This window comes from Syngnathus acus, chromosome 1, assembly GCF_901709675.1.
Source record: "Syngnathus acus chromosome 1, fSynAcu1.2, whole genome shotgun sequence".
NCBI classification, from domain to species: domain Eukaryota; kingdom Metazoa; phylum Chordata; class Actinopteri; order Syngnathiformes; family Syngnathidae; genus Syngnathus; species Syngnathus acus.
The window spans coordinates 12,854,165-12,879,678 of NC_051087.1; the positions used below are offsets into that span (position 1 = coordinate 12,854,165).

A 25,514-nucleotide genomic window follows, 5' to 3' on the forward strand; every position below is an offset into this window, starting at 1 on the left:
CTGCAACTTTTTTCAATTCCCCAAATCACTTACCTCAGTATTGTCTTGGGTTGGTTGAAGAAAATTTTGGTTCATCTAGTTGTTTGTTTTAGGCAATGATAATACAGCCCAAATGAATTGTTGTCTTTTGAGGACTACTCAATTTCATCCACATAACCATAAGAGTCAATGTTAGCGTTCCAAAGGGTAGCATATACACGCTGAATAAAAGGGGGCCAAGAATTGACCCTTGAGTGACCTCATCCGTCAAGGGCTTTATATATACCAACTGCCAGACAGTGCAGAGGTTAGAACATACTTTTTCTTGGTTGGTGTTTTAGTTCAGTATGGTTACTTACGATGACAATGACAATATTTGTATAGCTCCAAAATGTTTCTGGGCTCAAGTGTCAGCCACAAGTCAGGCGCGTGTTAGATGGAAGGAAGTAGAGATTAAATGCTTGACTTGTTAAAACAAGCTGTGGTCTGGGAAACAACCACTAATCCCATTTTAGACACACTGTGGGTTCATCGAAGACACCATAAACCCTCTGGTGCACTGCTTTTCAACCAGCAATGATTTTTGCAACTGTTTATTATTTGACCTCTTGAGTGAAAGCCCTTTTCCCCTCCCATAAAACAATTACTACACATAGTGCAAATCAAACTTCATTAAAAAAATAAATAAAGACAGAGCTTACTCTCTGGTTGTAAATACTGAGTATAGGTTTCGAAGCCTGTTGCCAACTCATTGACTATTGCTTTTATTAGTGTCTTTTCCATTCCCTCTAGGTAGTAACGCGAAAGGCAACAAATCTAGCGACTATTTTTCTTGTGGTTTCCGGAGACTCTGAATCTCCGTGTACAGCAGGAGCTGTCCGGGCCACCCCTGTGTGTCAAGATTACACGGACACAACTGGCAAATTTAACCATTGCTTTGGCAAAACAATTGACTTGACATTGGAAATTGGCTTGATTGTTTAATTTCACATTTGGAACACTCATCAAGTGGCAGGTACTCAACCCAATGATTTCAATAAAAACAATTTAATGTTCCACTACAACTGTTGACACAGAGTATACATTCAGATATTCAGATGTAATGAACTTAAGTCGCTTCTTAAGTGACATGGAGCTGTATGATAACAATCAGCAAATTCATGTGGCTTCTATACATCATTTGAATAGAACAGGCTGCACCTGACTGATAAGACAGGCTGTTCCTTGTGCTCTTTAGTCTAGTCTTGTCAAACTCAGCTTTCTATCTGTTATTTGCTATCCAAAACATTGTCCAGAAGTAGATAACACATATACAGAGAAGAGAGGTGAAAGAAAGCAAAATGACATATAATCCCTCGTGCAAAAAAAAAAGCTAAGAATAAACTCTGAAGTCTGAAGACAAGCTCAACAGCTGTTTTATTTTGCACCAACTTCAAGGAGGACCCTTGAGTGGAGAAAGAGAGCTCTTACTTTACTTTCATTCTATTTATAACAAGTGGATGCAATCAACAAACACCTCGAATAAAGAGAAGCAAGATTGAGTTTCACAGCATTTGCTGCTGGTGCTCGCCGTTGCTCAGCTTGTATTATTAGGCAGGCTCTGTGACGATCATTTCCCTGGAAAGGAACTATTTCACAGTATTAATATGTAAAAATAACACGTATATATTGACATACATTTTCTATGTACAATTACAGGTTTGATTTGACTTTAAAAGAACATTTACTGCTAAGAACCAAATTATTCAAAACCTAGCTAAATTATGAGTTAGTCAGAGTCTTCAAATATTGTATTTTCTTGCAGGATCAAACACTATATACGTAGGCCATGAAGCCAAATGCAAAGGGCACAGGACTTTGAGGGGCACCACAATTTGTTTTTTTTTGTTTTTTTTGAGGCAGCCGGGGAACTGAAACCTGGGCGAGAGGCCGTATATCAGGTGTCAAACTCAAGGCCCGGGGGGGCACTACAATGCGGCCCGCGGCAAAAATGAGTTTGACACACGACACCTATAGATTCACACACATTCACACTGGTGACGACACTTACCAACAGTTGAAGGTCTTCATTTAACCTGCTATACATGTTTTTGGATTGTTAGAGGAAGCTGGCATAACCCTCGCAAGTGTTCTCCCTGCACTTGCCCCACACAGGAAACGCCAGCCCCGATTTTCTTCTCGAATGAAAGGCCGACGTGGTAATGACTGGTCTCTGTACTGTCCCTGTTTTGGGTAGAGTATGAATTTTACACAAAAATAGTCCAGTAAAACTCATTAACGGTGTTGTCCATTGCCGTATCCTCTTCACCCACACTTGTTGAGTATACGTTTCTTGGCCTTATTCTTCTGCTGGTTAATGACTTGCCGTCTGAGACCGCTCCGCTGTAAAATTAGTTATTAAGTTTGGTCACAAAACAATGACATAAATAGGTCAAAATCCACATATGTTCCCACCTCAGTGAAAAAAGTTGCATGTCATCCCAGAAGGTATGGCAACATATGGATCATGTAACATGCACGTAAAACAGATGTCCGCAGAACAGTTGACTGCCGAGCTCAGTACCTGAAAGGCTGAGAATGTTTTTCACGTCTCTAATGACTTTGCCTAATTGCTTACTCGTGGCACTCCATCATAGCTTTAGGTTGACAGTGTGTCGAAGCACATTTTAGGTTGAAGGTCCTTATGACCACGAGCGGCACTGAAAATTCATTTTTTTCATAGTCAGGGTGGTGTTTCTCAGCTTCATTAATTCATAAATCCTATGACACATTTTCAAACTTTAGTTTTCCATTTTTATTGTTATCATTTGATACACTTGGACAAGCCGTGCTGATGACCTCGTATTTATGCTCGCTAATCGTGCAGTTGATCTGACAAAAGCTGACACCCACTCATTCAGTCATTTGAGACCTGACATCTGAGTCATGCCAAGACCTTCTTGGAGAGGACACAACCCCACTCATGCCTTCTTTTCTACACTCACGTCGTCCTTTCAAACCCTCTTAGATCAATATTTATATTAATCTTCCAACCATTAATTCACTCTATGGTCACAGAAAAGAAACAATTGTCTGCATACAGAAAACCCTGATTATGGAGTAAGATGATTAAAAAATGAAGACTGGGTGATGATTCTGTTAGGTAACCTTATGATCCTTACATCAGAACAATCTGATTAGACACTTACAGAATGATGAAATGTGTTGTTTCTGCATTATTGTCTGTTTCTTAACATACTAATTTCTTCACTCCAGTTTATGGTGTGAAAGTCATATGAATAATGCATGTTAAATTTCTCCACGTACAATTATTGCCACTAATAAGAGAGAGACAACAACAATTTTTTTTCAAAGTGTCAAAAAGACAGAAATGTATTCTGGAGCAGAACAATAACATCACATTATCCATAATGTGAAGGTATACCCTTCAAAAACGTTCTAACTTGTCCTTTTTGGCAGTGAGTCTGTGCAACACTCTCTTCCTGTCAACTTTGGCACAGCTCCACCGGCTCCGAGTATCGTATACAGAATTCTAGGAATGACTAGCATAAGGCCGTTTTCATTGGCCTACAAGGTGACTTATGACTGTGTACTGTACTTTTTCTGCTGCCGGTTCATGCAAATCTGCCTTGACACACTTTGCTGTCTGTCTTGGCCAAATGATATCTCAATGCACCGCTTCTGTCTTTTGGTAAAGTGTCGTTAGCATCTGTTTTTATCACTGATTCATATGATATGCTTAATATCTGCTCTATCTTTGGACCTTTGCTGACAAAAGTTGTCTGTAAACGCTTTGGAACCATCCAGTGGATGTCAGATCAGTTACTGCAATGAAACATTGTATGGGAATAACAGGAGATAAAATATAGATGGCTGGAGAAATGCTAGTTTGCTGTATGGGGACTGTCGAGGTGCTCCCGAGACATCATTCATTCCTGGCCCCTGAAACATTGCATCCAATTGCCAGTCTGTGCATAGCTTCAATATACTGTAACAGTGTCAAATTGAAGTTGCCCTTGAGAGGACTAATCAACGGTTGATGTTATTCCTCTATGTGTAGATAGACAAGGAGACTGCCACTGGTTTGTGATAGTACATGCACACTCCCAGAGCTGCTTCGTCTAGTATTTTTCCACTCACCGAGCCACGCGTTTGCATGTGAGTGCGAGTATGCATGAGCAGGAGGTGAAGTTGGGGGCGACCGAGCCTCTGCAAGAAGAACAAAAACAGTTACACTTGATATACGTTGAAAAGGAAAACAATACCAAATAAAAATCAGTCCAAATACTCTATAAATGATTTGCTGGGAAGTATTAGACAATCACATAGACACACATTCCTTACAGAGGATATAAATGGCCTCAACAATGAGTGGCAGGGCCTACTTGGCAAAGGTGTTGCTTGACTGGTGAAAAAAAATAAAAAATCAGACCCTAACCTTTGGTAAATATAAAAACACACCCTGACTTTGAGCTGAGATTCAAAAGGATTTTGCAACTATTTCAAAGCTTCTGAGCAGGGATGATTGTCACATACCTTAGAAGTCACACAAAAGATTGACAAGGTATTATTAATGTTGTGTAAATAATAGAATATGATTTATTAATTTGGACATATTTGCCCAATTCAGATTAAAGAATGGTTTAAGTATTACGGGAATGTGCACGTGTCCTGTGTGGGGGCGGGAGTCATGATGACAGTGATGAGAGTAACCACATGAAGGTTGTAATCATTTACATCACATTCAATGTAGGTTCAAACAAAATGTCAAGTTTTGATGCAGAGCACATTTTGAAAATAAACTTGTCATATATATACATGTATATTTCTCCCCGTGGAGGCTGACAAACTAGAAGGCAGGCATCTGTCACTCACATGGCTGTCTTATAAATATTCACCTTCAACGAAATCACATCATTATGCAGACTCCACAAAAAAAAGGCCCAGCCTGTTCTTCTCATAGTATTCCTGACACCTTGTGGAATGTATGCTACATTACAATTGTTAACCTATAGTTTTTCTGAGTAGCTTTGGTACATTTCTTAGGTCAACATCGAAATTGTCAAAACTACTTGTTTAGTCTGCGCATCATTGTGTCACTGAAGAAAAGCCCTTTCCCAGCCCCTCTAATGACGTGCGAATAGAACTCTTACATCAGAACACAGGATCCAAATGACCCCTGGAGATTTAATGGTCTTGGTCATGCACTGGAGGGAGTTAACATGAAAATTGGATGGGGACTCGATGTAATTGGTTCATACTGGCCCAGTAAATCTAAATCTAGTACCCCAAATGAGAGCAAACAATACACTAAAACACTCCCTACAGTAGAAGTGTGAGAATATTATATAATACAAATTAAATAATAATAATAATAATAAAGAATTAAACATAATAAAAACATTCTGATTCCGTGGTTTGGTTCAGTCGACATTGTATGCACACCTTGGCCATGGGGCCTGAAGTTTTACAGTCAACTGGTGGTGGCAAATAACAGAATTTCCATGCCACTCCCCCACGCAAACCCAGTTATCCCTGCAGGATGCCTTATCAAGCTACGTCACGGTGCCACCACCGTCCTGAACTTGTCTCTCTTAACGATGTCCACCAACGTCACTCGGCACCAATCCAATAACCTGTATGTAATCCCCCTCGGGCACAATGTTACTGTTGTGACAGCTAAAGCCCCCCCATCACTAGAAAATTTGTGGTGATGTGTATTTTTATGAGGATATTTTTTTACATGTTATATTGTAATAAATAGTGGAATAGACATAAATAGTCTTGAATTAAACTTGAATTCTGACCGGTTATGTTGAGCATTCTTCTGTCTTCTGCTTTTCACTTGCCACCTTCTACAGACCACTTTCACTTCCCTCAAAAGTCCAAGGAGGTTTTTGTACGTCTCTGAGTCACCGTGTCGAGCTGCTACTGCTGTAGTAGGCGAAACAGTAGTATTCGGCCAGGTCATCTCTCTGGACACCACTGATGGTCAGAGTGTAGTCAGAGCCGGATCGAGTGCCGCTGAATCTAGATGGCGCGTCTGAGAATCTTGATGATGCGGTGTAGATGAGCAGTTTGGGAGCCTGTCCAGGTTTCACTTGGTACCAACTGAGATCGTTACCAATGTTTTGACTCCCTGTGGCCCTGATGGTCACGGTTCCTCCGAGAGAGACAGACATGAGTCTGTCCGTCTGCCTCAGAAAATCCTGGGCAGAAGATCCTGAAATGAGATGAATGAGAACCCAACTGCCACCATGAAGCAACACCAAATGTCAAGTCAAACTAGTCATTCCTATGAAATATTCTGCTCTGACACCAAGTTTCAAAGCGTCTCACCAGGAATCAGCAGAGCCCAAAGGACAAGCGCAAGTGCGGAAGACCACATTCTGACTCGTAGTGCGAGTGGTGTTTGCGCAAAAGGAGTGCTGCAGACCTTTTGAAGAAGCGCAGAAGCTCATGCAAATGAGGCTGCGAACGCAGCTGGCTTTGTGAAAGCGAGAAGATATCACTTCCTCCTTTTTTGGACTTTTCCACGTCTGAGTGCATCAGTAGCTGCGCTGTACTTAGCAAAAATGAACATGGTTTTGCTCACAATCATCTTCATCGGGGTAGCGCGCAACAAACAAAACAATTGTCAATTTAGACTAAATTTTAGAGCCATGATTTTCTACTAGTGTTGGACGAGTTCCAATATTGTTACGCAGCCGCCCTCTTGCAGCATGTGAGAGAATTACTGAAAGAAATACAATTAACATTTCCAGAGTTGGCCATTGTGGTGGTCTTGGAGAGCAAAAATATTTTCTGAGCTGATTCATCATGTTTTAGCAGAGGCTCATGCAAATGAAGCTGCCAGCGCACCTGCCTTTGTGAAAGTGCGAGGCCGCCACTTCCTGTTGTTTGGACTTGTACTCGGTATTACAGCAAATCATTGCTCATTGACAGTAGATGAGTTTTTGTACGGACGGCTCACCGCTTTGCATCACTGTGGTGGAGTTTCTCCGAACAAGGAACCAAACTCATCCTTGGTAAGTACTATTTACTTGACCATCTATTATTTTGGATCAAAATAATTGATAATTCTTCAGTTCCTTAGCCAGCTTTTGGAAAATGAGTAACATTATTTTTGTCAATATTTACAAAGCAAACGCCCAGCCATTTCTTGAATAAGCGCTAAAAAGCAGATTTGAGAAACAATATTAGCTGTTAACAGCTACTTCTCAAACTGTGGCTGTAACTACAATGCAATGATGGAATAATGTTTATTATGACATATATTAGGACCGTTTGGTCGTTTGTTGCCCATTGAGAAGGTAAGTGTTTCATAAAGTGTGTTCTTGTAAATTCACATGACCCGAACCATGACCTAAGTGACATTTAGATTGTGTGCAATTGGAAAAAACTGCTGGTCTCTTGTCCTGTCCCCCTGACAGCGGGTGAGGTGCATCGGCCCACCGTGACCCTCTTCCCTCCTTCGAAGGAGCAGCTGCAAACAGAACAGGCCACAGCCGTGTGCGTGGCCAAAGGGGGCCCCCAAACTTGGACCCTGGGTTGGAAGGTTGATGGCGCCCCCGCTACCTCGGGGGTGTCGCACAGCTCCCTGGAAGAGGCTGATGTAGGTGGGCTTTACAGCTGGACCAGCACCTTGAGCCTCTCACCGGACCAGTGGCGCAAGGCCCAATCAGTGAGCTGCGAGGCCAGCCTAGCCGGGCAAAACTCCGTCACGCAAACCCTGCCGAACCCAGGACAATGCTCAGAGTAGAGCCCGAACCCGTGTCTGTGTCTTTGCGACGTTGAAGCATTGCGAAATAAAAATGTCTGAGTATCACCATCTGTCTCTGTAGCAGCTACTTGGAAGCAAACTTGGTAACACGACAAATAAATGTCTCATCAAGCACATGTATATTGTGACAGGTAGTCTAGAGCAGTGGTCCCCAACCTTTTTTGCGCCACGGACCGGTTACGTGTCAGAAATATTTTCGCGGACCGGCCTTTATATAAATAAATAATACATTTATATAAATAAATACAGTAATCCCTTCCAAAAACCACCCGCGATAAGTGAAATCCTCGAAGTAACCAACAAGAAGTACTGAGAATCGCCTCTTTTTTTATTATTTTTTTTTTTTTTACATTTTTCAAAATAAATTCTTACTCATTTTTGCTAGCTTTGCGGGCTCGACTGGGGAAACATGTCACGTGACCAGGACGAGCGTATTGACCTGAATTAATTGATCGTCGATCAATGCGGCTTGGCGGCCCGGTACCAAGTGACCCACGGACTGGTACTGGTCCGCGGCCCGGTGGTTGGGGACCACTGGTCTAGAGAGAAATAAAATGAAACAAAATGATGAATTTATCATGGCACATATTGCACTCTATAAAAAAAATAACCGTATATAGTTGTAATTAGAACTCAAACTGAATACGTTAATAGTTTATTATGTATTGCAAATCCATATATAAACACAGCCTAATTCAAAACAATATTTTGCTCTTAAGGATGAGGAATAATGAAAGCATTTTTGGAACGCATGCACGCCCCTTTAATTGGTTTAAATTTACAATCTAAACTAATTCCGAGTGACGTCGTAGTGGTTCCATGGTGTAATGGTTAGCACTCTGGACTCTGAATCCAGCGATCCGAGTTCAAATCTCGATGGAACCTGATCAATTTTGCCTTCAGAGATTCGAGTCCAACACATCGATCGTCCAAACGCGTCATTAAATGCTCTGGTGTTCTTAATTCCAGTGGCTGGTCTTGTTTACTGTCACATGTCGGACTTGGATCACAAAACTTAATTACACATAGTTCAACCAATTCACTCAATTTACCCTGACTTGAACTTTAATGATTTTCTTACCAAGACCTTTTAGACCTTTCCTTACAAATTTGTGGAACCAGGTCCTTTAATCATGCAACACGTGTGCCCCAATGCACTTCGCAACGATCTGGGACGACTTTAATAATCTTGCAATGCAAAATTGTCACGATAAACTCTTTCACTCACCTCATTTCCACTGCTGTTCGGACGTTGCATAAAATGTAAATAACACAATGTAAAAATTGGCCCATCTTTCGTAACATATATTCAATTGCATACCACGCAATGGTAGTAAGTAGTAATAATAAAATACATATAATACCACAGCTGTCCAAGCATGACCAAGAAGGCATGATGTGGACTGCTCCAAAGATCTCCTGGTGATAAAGTCCCACCGCCAGAGGCTTCACTCCGTCTTTTGATTAGCTGCAAGTGCTGCAATGAAAACATCCACCCACCTCTTCCGTTCCTTAATAACACAAAGTGATGCTGACTGTTGACCAATTAATGCAGTGTGTTAATCTCCATTCCACCCTTGGATATTTTGGTACCTTTTACAATGAAATTGTTTAAAATACATATAAAAAAAATCTCAGGTGGCTGCTCAACAAACTACAGCCAATCAGTCAAACCATTTAATACACAAAAAATATGAGTGATATTTTTTGCAGACGGTGATCATTGATTGACCCCTTCTCCTCACGTGAACGTGCTGGAGCCTATTCCAGCTGACTTCAGGCAGTAACATCCTGAACTGGTTACCAGCCAATCGCAGGGCGCACACACAAACAACCATTCACACTCACGAGCAATTTAGACTGTTCAATTGGCCTAGCATGTATGTTTTTGGAATGTGGGAGGAAACCCACGCAGGGAAAACATGCAAACTCTGCACAGGAAGACCGAAGCCGAAATTGAACCCACGACCTCTGAACTGTGTGGCAACGATATAACCAGTGCTCTACCGTGCCACCCATGAAAGAACTCAAATAAATGAAAAATGAACAGAAAGTAAAAGCTGATATTCTCGAAGTACTCGGTTTTGAAGGCAAGTCAGAAGGAATCCATAACAGGACTGGAGTTTTGGTAACAGAGCTCTCTCTCATTTTCTGTGCCGTTTCTTTGACGCTGCCGGCCCCTTCAGGTGGGAACTTGTACTTGTATTCCTGATAGGGAGAAAAAGTGGATACAGAATAGAGTGGATTTCAGTCAGCATACACATTTGCAATGCCCCTGACAAGCCTTAAATTAACTTCAGATGTTTTTGTAGGCTTTGCCTGACATTTTGACATTGTCACACCTTGAAGCACAATAGAAGGGTACACATAAACCAATTTAATAATAATAATTTAATATATCATAGAAAACTAAAAAACCATCATCATCAGGTAGAGAAAACAGCACAACAGGGATATTACCAGAATTTGGGCATCGCTCCAAAATAAAAAAAAATAAAAAAAAAAGAACGACAACAAAATTGGTCAGGGAAGGTGGCAACGTTTTAAGTACCGGAGGAATTTCTGACAAATAATAGATGTTCAGTCCACATGACAACAATTTCTAGCTTAGCTCTGGGCTGTGAAGTAGGGTTTAAGACGACAGCCTCGAAGCCAAGATCTTGCAAATGTGTCCTAACTTTTGGGTCATAATTCCAAAAGGTACGTTTGATGCAAACAAAACTGCTCATCCCCCCCCAAAAAAAGAAAAAGAAAACACACATCAAGGGGCCTCTTCAAAAAGTCAAATCTTCTAACCTCTACACCACCTTTTCACAGGTTTTGACTTACGGATCACCTCTGCTAAAGGCAGGTTAAAAATTGCATCATGTCATCTTTCTGTCTGCACCGAACAGTTTGAAAAAAAAAACGAGCAAGTTCTGGTCGAAACTCTTACTTTTGAACTCCTCCCGTTGCCTCTGGTTGAAGTATGACCACTTCATCCTCTTCACTGTCACTGTCAGACAGCTCAACCACATCTCCTGGAATGAAAAGCAATTTTTAAGGTCACTTAATTGGTTTTGCTGAAATTACCAGAATTAAATTTAGATTCCACTCAATTCGATAATAAACCTTCCCTACCCTCCGCTTGTCGTTTTTCTTCCACTTCCATTGTGGTTTCCTTATTATCGCTGTCTTCTTCATCCAGGTCATCTTCCTCAATTCCCCAGTTGTTCTGCAGCCCTTGGCCTACATGGCCCATGCCCGGGATTGGCACTACCGGCGACTGACTTCTAGTATTGCTCTGTTAAGGTTTCACGATAAATTCAAAAACGAAAGAAACAGAAAACACTTGATTTTCACACCAGAAGGAAGATACATCTGAGGAGGGACTTCGACCGTCCGATCAATGTCATTGGCTTGTTCTGTCGCATCCGTCATCTCTACTGGAGTCTCTTCCATTTTCAAAGCAGTGATTCGCTCTTGAGGCATAGACTCAGCAAAGCCGCACTTGCCACCCGCCTTACTGGAAAACATTAATGATCAAAATGTTCGCACTGAATAAGCGCTGGACTTCCACCGTTTAGTGCTCAAGTAGGCGAGTGTGAACACACCGGGCTGTTTTGTCATTCTCCAGGGCTTTCGTGATGAGCTTTGTGATTTCGGACACTTTGACGCTGGCTATTTTACTGCATCGCATGACCTTAAAGAAATTTAACGTAAGACCTATTCCAACTTTGATCCATGCTATCAATTTAAACGGGTAAAAAATGAAAAATACAACAAGAGGAGTCCATTAACCTGCTCCTTGAGCAACATGATCCCACCACTAGACTGGATAGAACAGATTTCCCTGTGCTTGTTCATTGCAATCATCAGCAAGCCGTCCATCACACGCTCTTCCCGCTCACATGGATCTACGAGCAGATATGTCCTGTACAGAAAACAAAAGGAGCAATAAGTACATTGTGTTTTCTTTTTCTTAATTAAAAATATGTAACGAAATTGTTTGCTTTGAGGGGCGGACCAAGCGAATTACATTTCATTTCAATGGGGGAAAATGATTTGATGAACAAATTGAAATTCAGTTATAAACTTGGTCATAAACAATATATGTACCACTCTATTTATAATCTGACAGGCGATAAGGAGTAAAAATGTGTTCTAATATCTCACTGACGTAAAGATCTAATAATGTTTTTCTAAGTTGAACTCCAATTTGTCTATAGGTGTGATTGTGAGCGTAGAATTCTTGATTGTCTATGTGTGCCCTCCGATTGGCTGGCGACCAGTACAGGTGTCCCCCGCCTACTCCCCAAAGTCAGCTGGAAAAGGCTCCAGCATGCCTACGACCCTCGTGAGGAAAAGCCGTATGAAAGATGAATGAATGAATGTTTGTAAACCTTGTAATTCGGAATGGACTACTGACGAAGCAGTTAAACTGTTAACCTGATTATGTTTAGAGCGGTCAATATCGAATACCTTCAGAGATCACCGCTAATTCCACATATGAAACAAAAAAGCAACACTAAAAGAAATCTTTCAATGTCAATTTCCATCTTTGGAAGCTAGGTTGCTTTTCTTTTCTTTTCTCGAATACGCATGCATTCGCCATGCTCCTTTCTGATTGCAAGTTTCATATCAATGCCTTTGAGTTCTTGAGTTTTGGTTTTCTGTGCGTATTAGATAGAAAAATAGGGCAAAAAGTGTGACTTTTGGGACAGACCGGCACGCATTATTTGCTTTTACATCGATTCCTATGGGGGACCGTTGCTTTTACTTATAAACGTTTACAAACCCGATCGCGGAACCAATTAAATTCGTAAGAAGGCGTACCAAAATCTGTCCAATATGCTGCAGCCTTACCCTTGCTGGAAAAAGGCGAAGCTGACACTGATGGGCATGTGGTAGATGCTAAGAGGAATGGGATCTCGTTCATTTGGACTATACTGAGAGAGCAAAAACAATCAGTTGCAGCATACACATAGACAATGGCATTCCGACTCGATAGTTCCTCTTAGGTAACTTGGAGAGGAAGCACAAAAGTCCACATGCCAGGGCAGGTAAAATGTAAATATAAAGTGCCATGGCTATTACTAACTCACCACAGTGACTTCATCTCCCTGAATACCAACATCAGGCCGCCTGAAGTGGCACAGAGCGGCGATTGCAGTGATGCTGGCAGCATCCATCAGGTTTCCATCATGATTCAGTGTGTGCACATCCACCCGAATTTGCCATACCTAGTCATGCAAATGGAGCACTGTCACCATCACCACAGAGAAAGTGCTTGTTTTTAGATTTGTCAACTGTTGAGGTTCACCTTTTCGCCAGACACCACACACAAGGACTCCAAATCAATGCACTTGGAGTTTCTTAAGCATCTCTCCAGCTGTCGATTCAGCTTCACTGACAACTCTGACTGCCTTCAGAGAAAGAAAATCATAAAGCTTTTTTTTTTTTTTTTTTTTTATCTTCGCTGGACTAATCAAATGATAAAAATGAGATGGAGAAGGGTTCTGTGTACAAAAACAAGACTCAGAGTACAATAACGGGACCAAAGCAGTTTTTTTCTTTACCTGCCCTGCTCGAATGCAGGTGAAGCCATGGGTGACAGCTCAATATTGAAGAACATGATTCCCTCATTTGGTCGGCTCTCTTTTGGGGCCACCAGCTCACAGGATACCTGGGCCATTACCCTGTGCCATGACAAGCAAAGCAGCATACAATAGTTGAGAAGATGAATTCAATTTAGAAGATCACATCACCCACAACCCTGAAAGTGTTTTGTGAGTGAAAAAAGGTTCACAGAAACACTGAACAGCACTGCTCACTGGACACCTCAAGAACTTTTTTTGCTTTCCCTGTTAGGGAGTCACCAATTTGATTATGAGAAATAATTATTTTTCCATGGCATCAACTGAAAAAATGAGTAGAGTCCTCTAAGTGAGTGGAGTCCTCTAAGCATCAAACACAACATGCCAGTAGTACGTAAAAATAAGGTTTAACACTACTTTGCACCCCTACTCCCTCTGTGCCATAAGGAATAGTTTTCTCTAAGGCCGGGATGAGGGATAAACGGACATCCCAAGCACAGTGGAGAAAATATTGTTTCTTAATACAAATGGAGAAAGCCCCCATTTTCAAACCATGCCCTTAACTACACGTTGGAAGTGAACATATTTGATAAAGCAAGCAAACAAAATCAAATTATCGACTAGACTTTTTTGGAGGCCATTCGTTCACCTTGTTTTGCCCAGCTCTACAAAGCAGCATCCAAAGTCAGTCCCAAACATGATCTTTAATTTCCTGTAGTCATAGGTCTGCCGTCCATCCAGGCGCTGCAAAAGAAAATACCACACGATTTAAGACATTTGCAGTACTTGTTGAACACTTGACTGTATACTCACAATAAAGCAGACTTTGACTTTGACAATACAGTAGGTGTTTTAATTGCGCAATATATATATATATTTTTTTTATTTCAATCATCAAAACCAAAGACAATGTAGAATGTTTTTGATTTTATGTTTATTTTGGCAGGTACATGTACAATACAATTTTACAGCTTCATTTCACCTTATGTTTTACATGACTTGTCGAAAAAAGAAGCGTGTTAAAGCAATTCTGCTTATCTTGTCCCGCCCCGATTTCAAACAAGATTTCACTGGCAGACACACAATCTACATTACCACATCAGAATCAGAACCATCTTTGTATATACCACCACAACCATGAAATGGAAGCAAAAGAAAACTGAATTTGACTAGTACAATATGATTTGAATGCGGCAATAACAGTTGAACTGAAAGTTTGAATAAAAAACAGAAGCAATAACGATTCAACTGGAAGTTTGAAGTTTTCGACCAAGACCAGACTGCGTTTCCAAAACGAAAGTGCAATATATACCTTTTTCTCTTGGATGGCTTTAAGTAAGAAATCCCGCTCGCAATTTGACAAAGGTGTCTCCTTCATTCTGCTTCAGTCGTTAATACGCTACGCTAAAACTCCGGGAGCATGACTAAAAGAGGCATGCAACCGCCATTGTTATTTTTGTGAACTTTAACCCGGAAGTCCATATACGTCACACCAAATTGAGTGTGTATTTTTCGTGCTCGCTGTTGTCCTATAACCTACAACATATGTTCCGCTCACCACTTTTTGTCCGATCGGAACCGAAAGGAAGGGAAAAGCAATTACGTTTAAGAATTTCAGGACGTATTTCATGTCACTTTGAATAACCCTCATTAATCCAGTGCCGACTTGGCTGAAGTCAGCTGTACAAAACAAGGCAAAAGAAAAGTGAATGCAAATACTAAAGACAAGATAAGGACACGACGTGATATACACAAAATGTAAAAAAAAAAAAAAAAATCCTCAAACATACAAAAAACACAAAATAATAGAAATGACTAAATAAAATCTTCATCTCGAATAAAAAAAAAATCCACCATAGCTCCCTTTATCCAACCCCGTTTGATGTCTATTTACTTTATTGACGCAAAGCACATTACAAATTAGTGTTGGCTCGTGAGTGAACGATTCGTTCAAAAAGAACGAATCATTTCAGTGAACGAGAGTGAACTTTTTTTTCCTTTCATATATAACTTCAACCAGTAGGTGTCACTAATGTCCATTGAAGCTGGTGCTACCTCGCCGTAAAATAAAACGAAGAAAATGATGTAACTTCCCGTTCACGAACGAGTCGTGAATTGCATTTCCCGTTCACCAACGAACGAATCTGTGAGTGAACAAATCACTCATTGGGTGAGTCACTCACTGAGTGAATCACTCACGGGGTGATTCGCATTTCCAGTTCACCGCGAGAACGGATCAGCGAGGGAACGAATCCTGTCTTTCCCATTCGCGAACGAGTCAATGAGTGAAATGCCTACTTGTGCATCAACGGATCAGTCAGTGAATATGTTGCGTCTCCTGGCGTGAACTATGGAAGCCAGAATGTAGATTTACGATTTATTTACAGTATGGTTTTAAATAACGTGTATGCATATATATGCCTAAATATTGTTATCCAATATATCGACAGCAGTTTCACATTCGATTGCTGGTTTGAGATGTACTTTTAATTATTATTATTATTATTATTATTTTAATAAACATTTAAGTTATAACTTGTCTGGTGTTTTATTCCTTGTTTTTATATTCGCCAATCAAACCCTAGGATTAGGGGGATTCATTGAACGATTTGTTTGAACGAATCTTTTGAGTGAACTGATTCTAAAGATACAGTTCACCTAAATGAACTGGAATGCACATCACTCTTACAAATGCAAAATACGAGTATGCACAATTTATAAATACAGGTTTAATATTACGCAAATAACATAATGGAGATAAAACTATAGTAGCATTTTATACACAGCAAAATGCTGTGCAAGACTCTGAAGACTGCAACCTTGAACCCCTTTGTCCCCAATTTCCTAATAATGTCAGTGACTTTGAGGATTTAGAGTGGATCTAAAACCTTCACAAAATAAAGAGAAGGTTGATACGATATACCGTATATGAGCCATTCTACCGAACTGGTTCAAATTCAGAGTTGGGTGTATTAAATGTGTCAAATTTGTACATTATTTCTGAAAAACATTTACTCTATTCATGTTGCACGTAAAAGTACAATTATTATATTTTCTTGGTTTTTGCCTGTCTTAAAATCTGTCACTACCGAAACACAGAATTAACCTGACAACTGGCAAGAGGTCGGAATTTTGTGAACTCATAAATAGAGCTTGCAGCAAGGTTAACACGGAATTCCAGTGGAATGAAATAATTCTGTTAACCGATTCATATTTGTGTTCACCACTGTCTAGAGTATTTTTTTGTCATCAGAATCAGTCTAAATGAATATTTTTAACAGAATCTGATGACGATTTTCAAAATGTATCACAATTTAAAGGATATTTTTATTGTATAATGTAGAAAGTTGATTATATTGACTCCATCAGTAGGCAAGAGTATTGACTGCAACGTTTCAGTAGTGACCATACGGTTGTTGTTGCAGTAATACTCTGAGGGTAGCATTGTAATCACTTAAGATTTTTGCTATATTTTAACTTTTGACGTGTATTAGTAATGGAAACACGAATTCCGCCATTTTCTCTGATCTGTACTCAGGGTTGTGAAGGATCGTTCACCACTGGTGAATCACCAGTCCATCACAAGGCACATTAATTCATCATTGAAGAAAAAAAACATAGGTTTCATATAAATTTTTAATTGGAATGACAAACATTTTTTCTGTAACATCAATACAACAAAAATTAGTAATACAAATTATTATTATTAATAATAATAATAATAATAATAATAATAATAATAATAATAATAATGTGAGCTTTTTAAATATATGTCATGAATTACGTGACAAACATTGATAAACCTAATCAAAAGGCCCGTATGATGAACGTATTACATAGGCTGTTGTATTAAAGGAGCAAAGACGTTTCGTAGCCCACCGTCTAATGCGCATGCGCGTTTGTTTGCAGTCGAACCCTTTGAGCGTAAACCGTTATATTATTCGGCCCGTGCTGTCATCTGAGGGCAACGGGATCGCGTACGTTATTTCAAAGTGTACGTTCGGCACGTTCGTTCGTTTTGTCAGCGACACGCGCCAAAGAAACGTTTGGGCTTTTTTTTGTTTTTGTTTTTTTGTTTTTGGAGGGGGCGCGGGAGCAGTTTTGTGTGGGTTTTCTTCGCGACAACAAGACGCGAGGTTAGTGCGCTCTCATTCATTCTCGCTCTCTCCTTTGATATCGTTGCTAATATAACAAGCTAACCGTTGTATGTGTTATCAAAAAGCAGGGTTTACACTTGACACGATGTGGCGCGACATTTTAGAAGATAAGCTGAATTGGACTGCTTTGCGATCTTATTAGCTGGATAGGAGCAGGTGTTGCTGCAGAAAACGGTCAACTCCGAGGAGTTTGGACTGGACGTCGCAGTATTTTCCACAGGCAGCCATGTTAGCTCAACGACCTGTCCCAGGACCTCGAGAGTACTCGATTTGACAGCTCGCTTAGCTTGCTTGGACCGTTAAGAGATGCTGGGCCCGGTGCACGCACAGGTCATTGCGAGGCTGATCATCGAATGTGCTCGTCGTGATGTTGAGAGAACATTTTAATTGGATCTCGTTTTTTATTTGACAGATTCAAACCGAGCCTCTGAAGTTCAGTCTGGGCAAAAAGCTTGATGTTTAGATGCTAATTGCAGGAAGAAGAAAAAAGTCAAGCAGTCCGATGAAAAGCTATTCAACACAGCCCCAAAATAAGTTATTAATGGATAATTTAGCAAAACAAAATTCTGTAAACCATAACTTGGATAGACTTTTTGTAGTGTAGTGTAGTATTGGGTTGCGCAATAAAGAATCAAGTGCGTTATGTGTATGGCAAACGTGCATTACATTTCATTTTGATCCTTTGAAATTACATGCCTTTTATCTGACTGACCAATCAGAAGCAAACTTAATGCACATTGCCATCCAACAGAACAGAATCTAGGTGCCTTACTCACACAAAATAACTTAAAAGTAGTAATAAATATCAATAAATCATATTGTTAATTTTGGTAATTTGCTAAGATTAACACCTAAAGAATTGAACTGGTTTCAGGGTTAAATTTACTCCCAAACTGTAATCTTAACATTTCCAGAGTTAAATGGCATCCAAAGTAGCTGTTGATCACATAGTGTCAGATTAACTCTACAGGGATGTAAATAATTACTCTTCCATGGCAGCTCCATTTTTCTAGTTTGAGAGACATGAATCAGATCCATTCCCCCCCCCCCCCCCCTGCATTTTTACATGGTAAGTGTTAATAAGTTCAAACTTGCAAAAATTTGAATTATTGCTGTGAAGTGTGAACTGCAGTTTGTCCCATGACAAGAATTGTACAAAGTATTCTTTGTCATCAGCAACAAAGAGCAAATTTGGTCATTAGCTAACTTTGCGGCGTGCAGGCAGGACTTCAAAGCTACAGTTATAACTTAAATGAAATTGTGATTTGTTTTTTACTAGTCTTTCGTCTTTATTTCATAGCGTGTCTTGACTGAGCAGTTTCCAGTCTTTTGCGGTTATCGTCCAATCAGATTTCAGTTCCATGTCTTTCCATGTAAATGAATTCTACCCAGGGCTTTAGAGGGAACAGGAAGGCCGTTTGGGGAATAAATTACTAACTTCAAGCCTCGCCAAAGGGTACTGATAAAATGCCATAGCCTCTAATTATCTGTGCCCTCCATCCTTTTATGCACTTTATTGTATTTTATGTCATTATATTGTTTCTGTTGTTCCCCTCACATGCAACCACCACATGTTCATTTGTCCTTAAAGATGATGCTGAACAGGCGCTGGATGTGGAGGATGGTGTTTCTCTTTCTCCTGACCATGGCAGTGGTAATAGCCCAAGGGCAGTCCGAAGTTGACCAATCAGATGTCGATGAAGAGATTGCCTTGGATGATGAGGAAATGGAGCCTTTAGTCACTGAGGAAGAGGAGGAAGAAGAGGAGGAGGTGGAGGAAACAAAGGCAAAACAAACAGACCCTCAAAGCACAACCAATGACAAAGTGTCCTTCCAAGTGAGAAGACGAAGATTTTATTAATATTAAGAATATAGAAACTCCTTCACTGCCATTGACATCAAACATCACTTTGTACTGGTCTGGCAGTGAATGAGTTAAAAATGGGACCGGAAGAAATGTGACCATTTTATTGATGTTGGCTTCATAGGTAACATATGAGACTCCTGTGCCGGCTGGAGATGTGCACTTTGCTGAAACATTTGATGATGGCTCACTTGGCAGGTAATCTGAGCTTTTGATGCAAAATGGCATGTGAACCCTCAACATATAATAATATAGGTGTTAAAACTCAAAACTGAGTTGAAGGTGATCATCGTGGCATACTGCAACATTATCTAGAGAGGAGATAACAGTTGTTTCATATCTGAAAAGTGAAAACGTAATGATATTTTGACCTCGGAAAGAAATTGTGGCAAATGATTGAATAACACTTAGGTTATTACACATTTAACATGTTTTCAGTCAGGTGTTATCCTTGTCAGTAGCTAGAGAAAACTGTTTAGACCATCATCTATAACTAAAACGAGCATGAGTTGGGAGTCATTTATTGTCTTTGTGGTTTTCTTAGATGGCAGGTGTCCAAAACAGTAAAGGAAGATGCAGATGATGACATCGCCAAATATGATGGTTTGTTTTCTTTATCTCTTTCAACCAGAAATTATGTTAGAGGATTTATTTTTTATTCTCTGGGTGCCTTATTGTGTCCATTGTACACTAAGAAAAAAGTTGTTGTGCAGGGAAGTGGGCAGTGGAGCAGCTGAAGGAGAACAAGATTCCAGGAGACCAAGGCTTGGTGCTCAAATCCCGTGCCAAGCATCACGCCATCGCTGCCATGATGGACAAACCTTTTGTCTTCCGGGATGAGCCCCTTGTCATACAGTCTGTACACACACATGCATGCATATACATTGGCTTTTAATGTTTATGTCGTGACGTTTACAACAAAGGAATTGCAGTTGGTTAATGAACAAAATGGATCCTAGCCAAATTGTGTTGAGTAACTGCTTTGTTTGTGTTTGTTTCGCTAGGTATGAAGTTAATTTCCAGGATGGCATTGACTGCGGTGGGGCTTATGTTAAACTGCTTTCAGACACCGGTGATGTCAATCTGGTGCGGTCATGCTAATGTGAGAATAATCGGCTTACTTAAACACGATACGTAAGTCTTGGCTTTTCCCGGCCTTTAGGAACAATTCCACGACCGCACACCTTACTCCATCATGTTTGGACCCGACAAGTGCGGCGAGGACTACAAGCTGCACTTCATCTTCCGTCACCTGAATCCCTTGAACAAAGATTTAGAGGAAAAGCATGCTAAGAGGGCTGATGTGGACCTCAAGAAGTTCTACACTGACAAGAAGACTCACCTCTATACTTTAGGTATGGTAGCATGCCAGCATGTGTGGCAGATGATTTTTTTTTTGAGGGGGGGTGGATTTCATCCTTGTAGCAGATAAAATTTAGCAATATGGAATTTGGTATGTTGCATTTTGAGATGCTCTGACACCACATATTCACTGTGCACTTGTATTGACACCTCCATATGGTGTTTATTCATTGCGGGTCACTGCTACTTTCCACCACAAAAGACCAAATAAACCTCATGACAGCATATTAAAATAGTTGCGCTGACAAACTCTAGTGTCAGTAATGCATGTCTGTGTGTTCCTTCGTTGCAAGTCTTGAACCCAGACAACAGCTATGAGATGTTCATTGACCAGTTCAGCGTGAGCCGCGGCAACCTGCTCAATGACGTGGTGCCTCCGGTCAACCCGCCTAAAGAGATCGACGATCCGAACGACTTCAAGCCCGAAGACTGGGACGAGAGGGCCAAGATTCCCGACCCCGACGCTGTCAAACCTGACGACTGGTGATATGAACAGCTGCGCTCGCAGAACTAGCTTTGGCAGCACATTGCCATTTTGAAATGTTGTCAGATGACTTGTCGATTTATAGTAAAACGTGCTTTGTGTCAGGGATGAGGACGCACCTGCAAAGATTGAAGACTCAGATGCAGTGAAGCCAGAGGGCTGGCTGGAAGAGGAACCTGAATACATCTCCGACCTGAATTCTGAGAAACCAGAAGACTGGCAAGTAGACAGTGAACACATTTCCAACAAACACATACAATGAAGCACAGCATACTTTGGCATTCAGGAACTCCCATTTTCTCTTTTACAATATATAGCATGCTCAAGCCAAAGCAATAAAAGTATTGTTTTGGCACGATCTGGTGGCATCTTGGTGCCAAGGAAACAATTTAAAGTGATTTAAGGAGCTTCATTTAGACAAAAGTAGTCATTTGCTACCATCTGGTGGCATTTCGGGGTGGGGCTCATTTATTCCGATTTTTGGTATCATGGTTTCCACCCCTCGTGAGAAGAGAGGGATTACTACTGCACTGTATTGTATTGTTTTGTCTTTTACGCTATGAACGATTTAGCCTCATAGCTCTCCCATGTGTAGGGATAAAGAGATGGATGGAGAATGGGAGCCTCCGCAGATCCCCAACCCTGCCTGTGAAAGTGCTCCAGGGTGTGGGCTGTGGAAGCGACCCATGATTAACAACCCTCAGTACAAAGGCAAGTGGAAAGCCCCACTGGTAGACAACCCCAACTTTAAGGTAACCAACCTCCAGCTTGCCTGACGTTGCTTTTGTTTTCTGTGGGCCTGATTTACGAAAGGTTTGCACGTGCGAAAACGGGTGCAAAAATGATTGCATGCTCACGCAAATGGGTATAGAAGTAAAGCTCTTAACTGGCATCTCCCAAACTTTGTTTTACTAAATGGACAAAATTGCTACGTGGTTCATATTGTGTGTTTATAGCTGAATGGGCAAAATACCGGCGGGGGTAGATGCAAATTTAAAAATGATGACTCTGATTATTGTGGTGAGGAGGAGGCATGGGGAGAATGAATCCTTTCCGCAACACTTTATAATTATGCCACAAACACTTACTGTATTAATTTATTGTAGCGATAGATGTGTATTCTTTAAGTCAGTAAGTAGTTTGCTGGTTTGCATCTTCTGGTAACACATTCAACCCCTTCACTCAAACATTTCTTGTGGCGCTGTCACAAATTTATCTACAGCTCCAAATTATTAATATGGCAGTTTCTGTTGTGTTTGTGTCGAGTGATGCACAGGAGTTGTCGTCTTTGCAAAAACATTGATTTAATTACTCAATGGGAGCAATTATTACAACAACTTGTTAAAGTAAATTTAGTACCCGCTTTTCATAGTAAACCAGGCCCATTGCCTACATGTCCATCTGAGGGTGTTGATGTCTATTTTGTTATTGATTTTCCCTAAAGGGGGCCTGGAAGCCTCGTAAAATCATGAACCCGGAATATTTTGAGGACCTGAAGCCATTCAAAATGACGCCTTTCAAGGCCCTGGGCTTGGAATTGTGGTCCATGACGTCCGACATCTACTTTGACAACTTCATTGTCACCTCCCACAAGGAAGTTGCTGACCGCTGGGCCTCGGACAGCTGGGGTTTGAAGAAGCTCGTGGCCAGTGCTAACGAGGTTAGTGTTGACGCTCGATTAATTATTACAGCAAATGTGCATCGATACGCTCAGTGAGATCAACAAGGGTTCAAATCGTCCTCCCATCAGCCCGGGATTTTTGCCCAGCTGATGATTGCAGCAGAGGAGCGCCCATGGCTCTGGGTGGTCTACATTCTGACGGTTGGTCTGCCCCTGGGACTTGTTGTGCTCTTCTGCTGGCCTAAGGTACCATTCAGTTATTCAAAGCAGGCTGATGTTTATCTGCACAATCTTAAATAAAAAATGTTGGTCGCAGAAACCAGATGATTATATGTACAAGAAAGTGGATGTGCCGCAGACTAATGTAGAAGAAGAGGATGAGGAGGAAGAGGAGGAAGATGCAGAAGATGGCACAGACAAGGATGACAAAGATATCGAGGCTGAGGACGCGGAGGAAGCACCTGCAGGTGAGACAGACACCCCAACTAGTGTTGCTCTTCCCGTTTAAGTCAATCCCAAAATTTTCTTTACAATAATATGTTGTATGTGCCCCGACTAATCCAAACACGACATTCTGATCAATATTGCTTTTGTGGAATAGTTAAACAGCAACATTCACCCATTTATATCTCAGGGGGTGGCCATTTTGCCACTTTCTGTCGACTGAAAATGACATAACAGTTACCAGGTTTCAGGTCACAACCAATCACGCGCACTTATCATTTTCCAGGTGACAAAGGGGCAAAATAGCCACCACCTTAGATGTATATAAAGAGGTGGCTTTCGCCTGTTTAATTCATATTTTACATATCACATAAGAAATTTGGGCGTTGACTAACTCTTTAACCACAGTCTTACTTCAAACTATAGCAAAAGCTCAGGACAACGATGGTCCAAATCCAAGAGCTGGCCAACCAGAGGGGAATTGTGACAATGAGGATGGTGGAGAAGGGGAGGAAGAAGAGGAGGAGGAGGAGGAGGAGGAGGAAGAGGAAGAGGAAGAAGTGGAGGAAGAGGAAGAAAGCAAAGCTCCTGAGAGAACTCAAGAAGAGGAGGAGGTAAGGGAAAAAGTAATGTCTGTGCCCCAGAAAAGCTTTACTATGATCTGGAATCCAAATTAGCCTAAAAATAGATCAGTCATTTAATTTGAAGGCATTTTTTTATATTCGTAGGCAGCCGAAATGTGACATTAAACAGTGTTGTGTACAATATCACGGTCTCATTTTGCTCACGGTGTCCTCTCTTCCAGCCGGATGGAGGCAGTGACGCTGCTGAGAGCAACAAACAAGCTGTGAGGAAGAGGAGGGTACGGAAAGACTGAGGTGACATCTGTATCTGCCACCCCCTCCCTCCTTAGGGACAACATGCAGGGCTGTCACTCGTTGAGCAGGACAGAACATGCATTTCCTCCAATCTCCTGGTAGCCTCCGGTCAACCCGGTTGCCCCATTTGCATCTTTAATCCTTCTGTGACAAAACTGAACCCAGTGGTCCTCCTTGTCTTGCCTTTCAGATGCATCATAAGTGTGTTCTGCTAACCCCCCCCCCCCCCCCAAATTTCAATGTCTGCTTCAAAATATTCATTCTTTTCCTTGCTTACCTATTGGCTGGCTGGAAGCCCACCATGTTAGTCTCGCTCTCAATTCATTGATCTGTCTCCTCAGAGTAAAGGCAGTGTACAGCATCTGTCCTTTGCTTTCAATAACACGTTGAAGGGCACAAAGTCCTTCCTTGTTCAGTTTTTCCAGGCGGGGACGCCATGTTGTGTGAAGAGGTGACCGCACTGTGAAGAAAGCTGACCTTAAAGTTTCTGTAAATAGTTTAATTTAAGCATTTACTTTTGTGTATTTTATATTTAACAAGTTAGAGATCAATGTCTTTAGTTTCAAATAGTTATGCTAGCGCTGATGAAATGATTAACTTAAAAGGCACACAGTAGTGCGCAGACCTCTGCAATGCACTAAAACATATTCTCCCCACTGGTAATCAGATCAGACAGAATTTTTTTTTATCTTGGTGCATGGTGGATTCCTTTTAAGAGGTAACAAGATATCCGTATCCAGTGGCTGGAAGGTTGTAATCGTGTGGTAAAAAAAATGTATGGTTCTTTGGTGTGTGTGATTTTAGCACCAACAGTGAATGCCTTGCCATTGAGTATAATTGAGCAAAAACAGTGCTTCTTTATGACATGCCCTTGGAACACAGTAGACCTTAAGTCTCAAAGCTTATGTTGAGTTCCTGCCAGACATTGGCAAATACCATATCTGTTTACATTTGTTGGCATACTGCACATTGCTCTGAAAATAAAATGAAATATTTAATAAGTATTTGTCTCAGGTGTAGTCATTAAGATGTCACTGGGGACACAATAAATCCAGAATGAGCATAAAACTTTTTATTAAAAACAATGCTCCAAAGTAACAGTGCGCAGGGTATCTTTTCACATAAGATGGATCCTGGAGTGTATTGTATAGTCTGAAATATTTTTAAACAACCTAAACATATCAAAATAATTATAATAAATTACAACTTTTCCCTTTTTGAGAGCATTTCCATCAACTATTATGACATGCATGACTACTTTTACAATCAAATGAACATTTACCGAGGGCATTAAATTTTGCTGCTACGTCTATTTTGGAAAAGGGACGTGCCCTTCCTTTTGCAGTTCAGTTTGGAGAACAGCATT

The 25,514-nt window shown here is 40.9% G+C and overlaps 2 protein-coding genes, 1 non-coding gene and 1 gene segment (V, D, J or C); 3 read left to right on the plus strand and 1 right to left on the minus strand.

Moving 5' to 3' along the window:
• Positions 1 to 6,048: 6,048 nt before the first annotated feature.
• LOC119122040 lies at positions 6,049 to 7,810 on the plus strand. The segment is given in 3 exon segments: positions 6,049 to 6,083; positions 6,976 to 7,007; positions 7,413 to 7,810. Coding segments are annotated over 3 exon segments (396 nt in total).
• A 765-nt stretch (positions 7,811 to 8,575) lies between these two features.
• On the plus strand, positions 8,576 to 8,647 carry trnaq-cug. The gene has a single exon. It is a non-coding gene; the product is annotated as a tRNA-Gln (tRNA).
• A 770-nt stretch (positions 8,648 to 9,417) lies between these two features.
• Positions 9,418 to 14,816, minus strand: exosc9 (exosome component 9). 2 transcript variants are annotated; one of them, XM_037260458.1, is made up of 12 exons: positions 14,651 to 14,816; positions 13,988 to 14,082; positions 13,321 to 13,440; positions 13,065 to 13,167; positions 12,847 to 12,984; positions 12,608 to 12,690; positions 11,543 to 11,675; positions 11,356 to 11,444; positions 11,121 to 11,267; positions 10,883 to 11,031; positions 10,698 to 10,782; positions 9,418 to 9,970 (listed from the first exon to the last, which is right to left on the minus strand). In XM_037260458.1, exons 1-12 carry the CDS (start codon positions 14,714 to 14,716, stop codon positions 9,907 to 9,909), a joined length of 1,272 nt encoding a protein of 423 aa, XP_037116353.1. In that variant the 5' UTR covers positions 14,717 to 14,816; the 3' UTR covers positions 9,418 to 9,906. The 2 variants fall into 2 exon arrangements, with proteins under 2 accessions (XP_037116353.1, XP_037116345.1); XM_037260450.1 differs by having other exon boundaries at positions 10,883 to 11,034.
• Positions 14,817 to 17,278: 2,462 nt separating this feature from the next.
• On the plus strand, positions 17,279 to 25,018 carry clgn (calmegin). The gene is made up of 16 exons (XM_037260316.1): positions 17,279 to 17,474; positions 19,087 to 19,332; positions 19,484 to 19,557; positions 19,904 to 19,962; positions 20,073 to 20,214; positions 20,364 to 20,445; positions 20,522 to 20,714; positions 21,015 to 21,204; positions 21,311 to 21,424; positions 21,801 to 21,957; positions 22,650 to 22,865; positions 22,956 to 23,072; positions 23,143 to 23,293; positions 23,697 to 23,884; positions 24,076 to 24,153; positions 24,188 to 25,018. The coding sequence occupies exons 2-15, from the start codon at positions 19,087 to 19,089 to the stop codon at positions 24,145 to 24,147; spliced, it is 2,001 nt and encodes a 666-aa protein (XP_037116211.1). The 5' UTR covers positions 17,279 to 17,474; the 3' UTR covers positions 24,148 to 24,153; positions 24,188 to 25,018.
• The last annotated feature ends 496 nt before the right edge of the window (positions 25,019 to 25,514 follow it).

Excerpts from the sequence above, each read along its gene's own strand:
- exosc9 (XM_037260450.1), bottom strand. The coding sequence starts at position 14,716 with ATGAAGGAGACACCTTTGTCAAATTGCGAGCGGGATTTCTTACTTAAA. Across the intron at positions 13,441-13,987 it reads GTAGAGCTGGGCAAAACAAG|GGTAATGGCCCAGGTATCCT; the intron begins GTGAACGAATGG and ends GTCATGGCACAG. Across the intron at positions 10,783-10,882 it reads AGAAAAACGACAAGCGGAGG|GAGATGTGGTTGAGCTGTCT; the intron begins GTAGGGAAGGTT and ends TTTTCATTCCAG.
- clgn (XM_037260316.1), top strand. The coding sequence starts at position 19,087 with ATGATGCTGAACAGGCGCTGGATGTGGAGGATGGTGTTTCTCTTTCTC. Across the intron at positions 19,333-19,483 it reads ATGACAAAGTGTCCTTCCAA|GTAACATATGAGACTCCTGT; the intron begins GTGAGAAGACGA and ends TTGGCTTCATAG. Across the intron at positions 23,073-23,142 it reads TGCTCTTCTGCTGGCCTAAG|AAACCAGATGATTATATGTA; the intron begins GTACCATTCAGT and ends TGTTGGTCGCAG.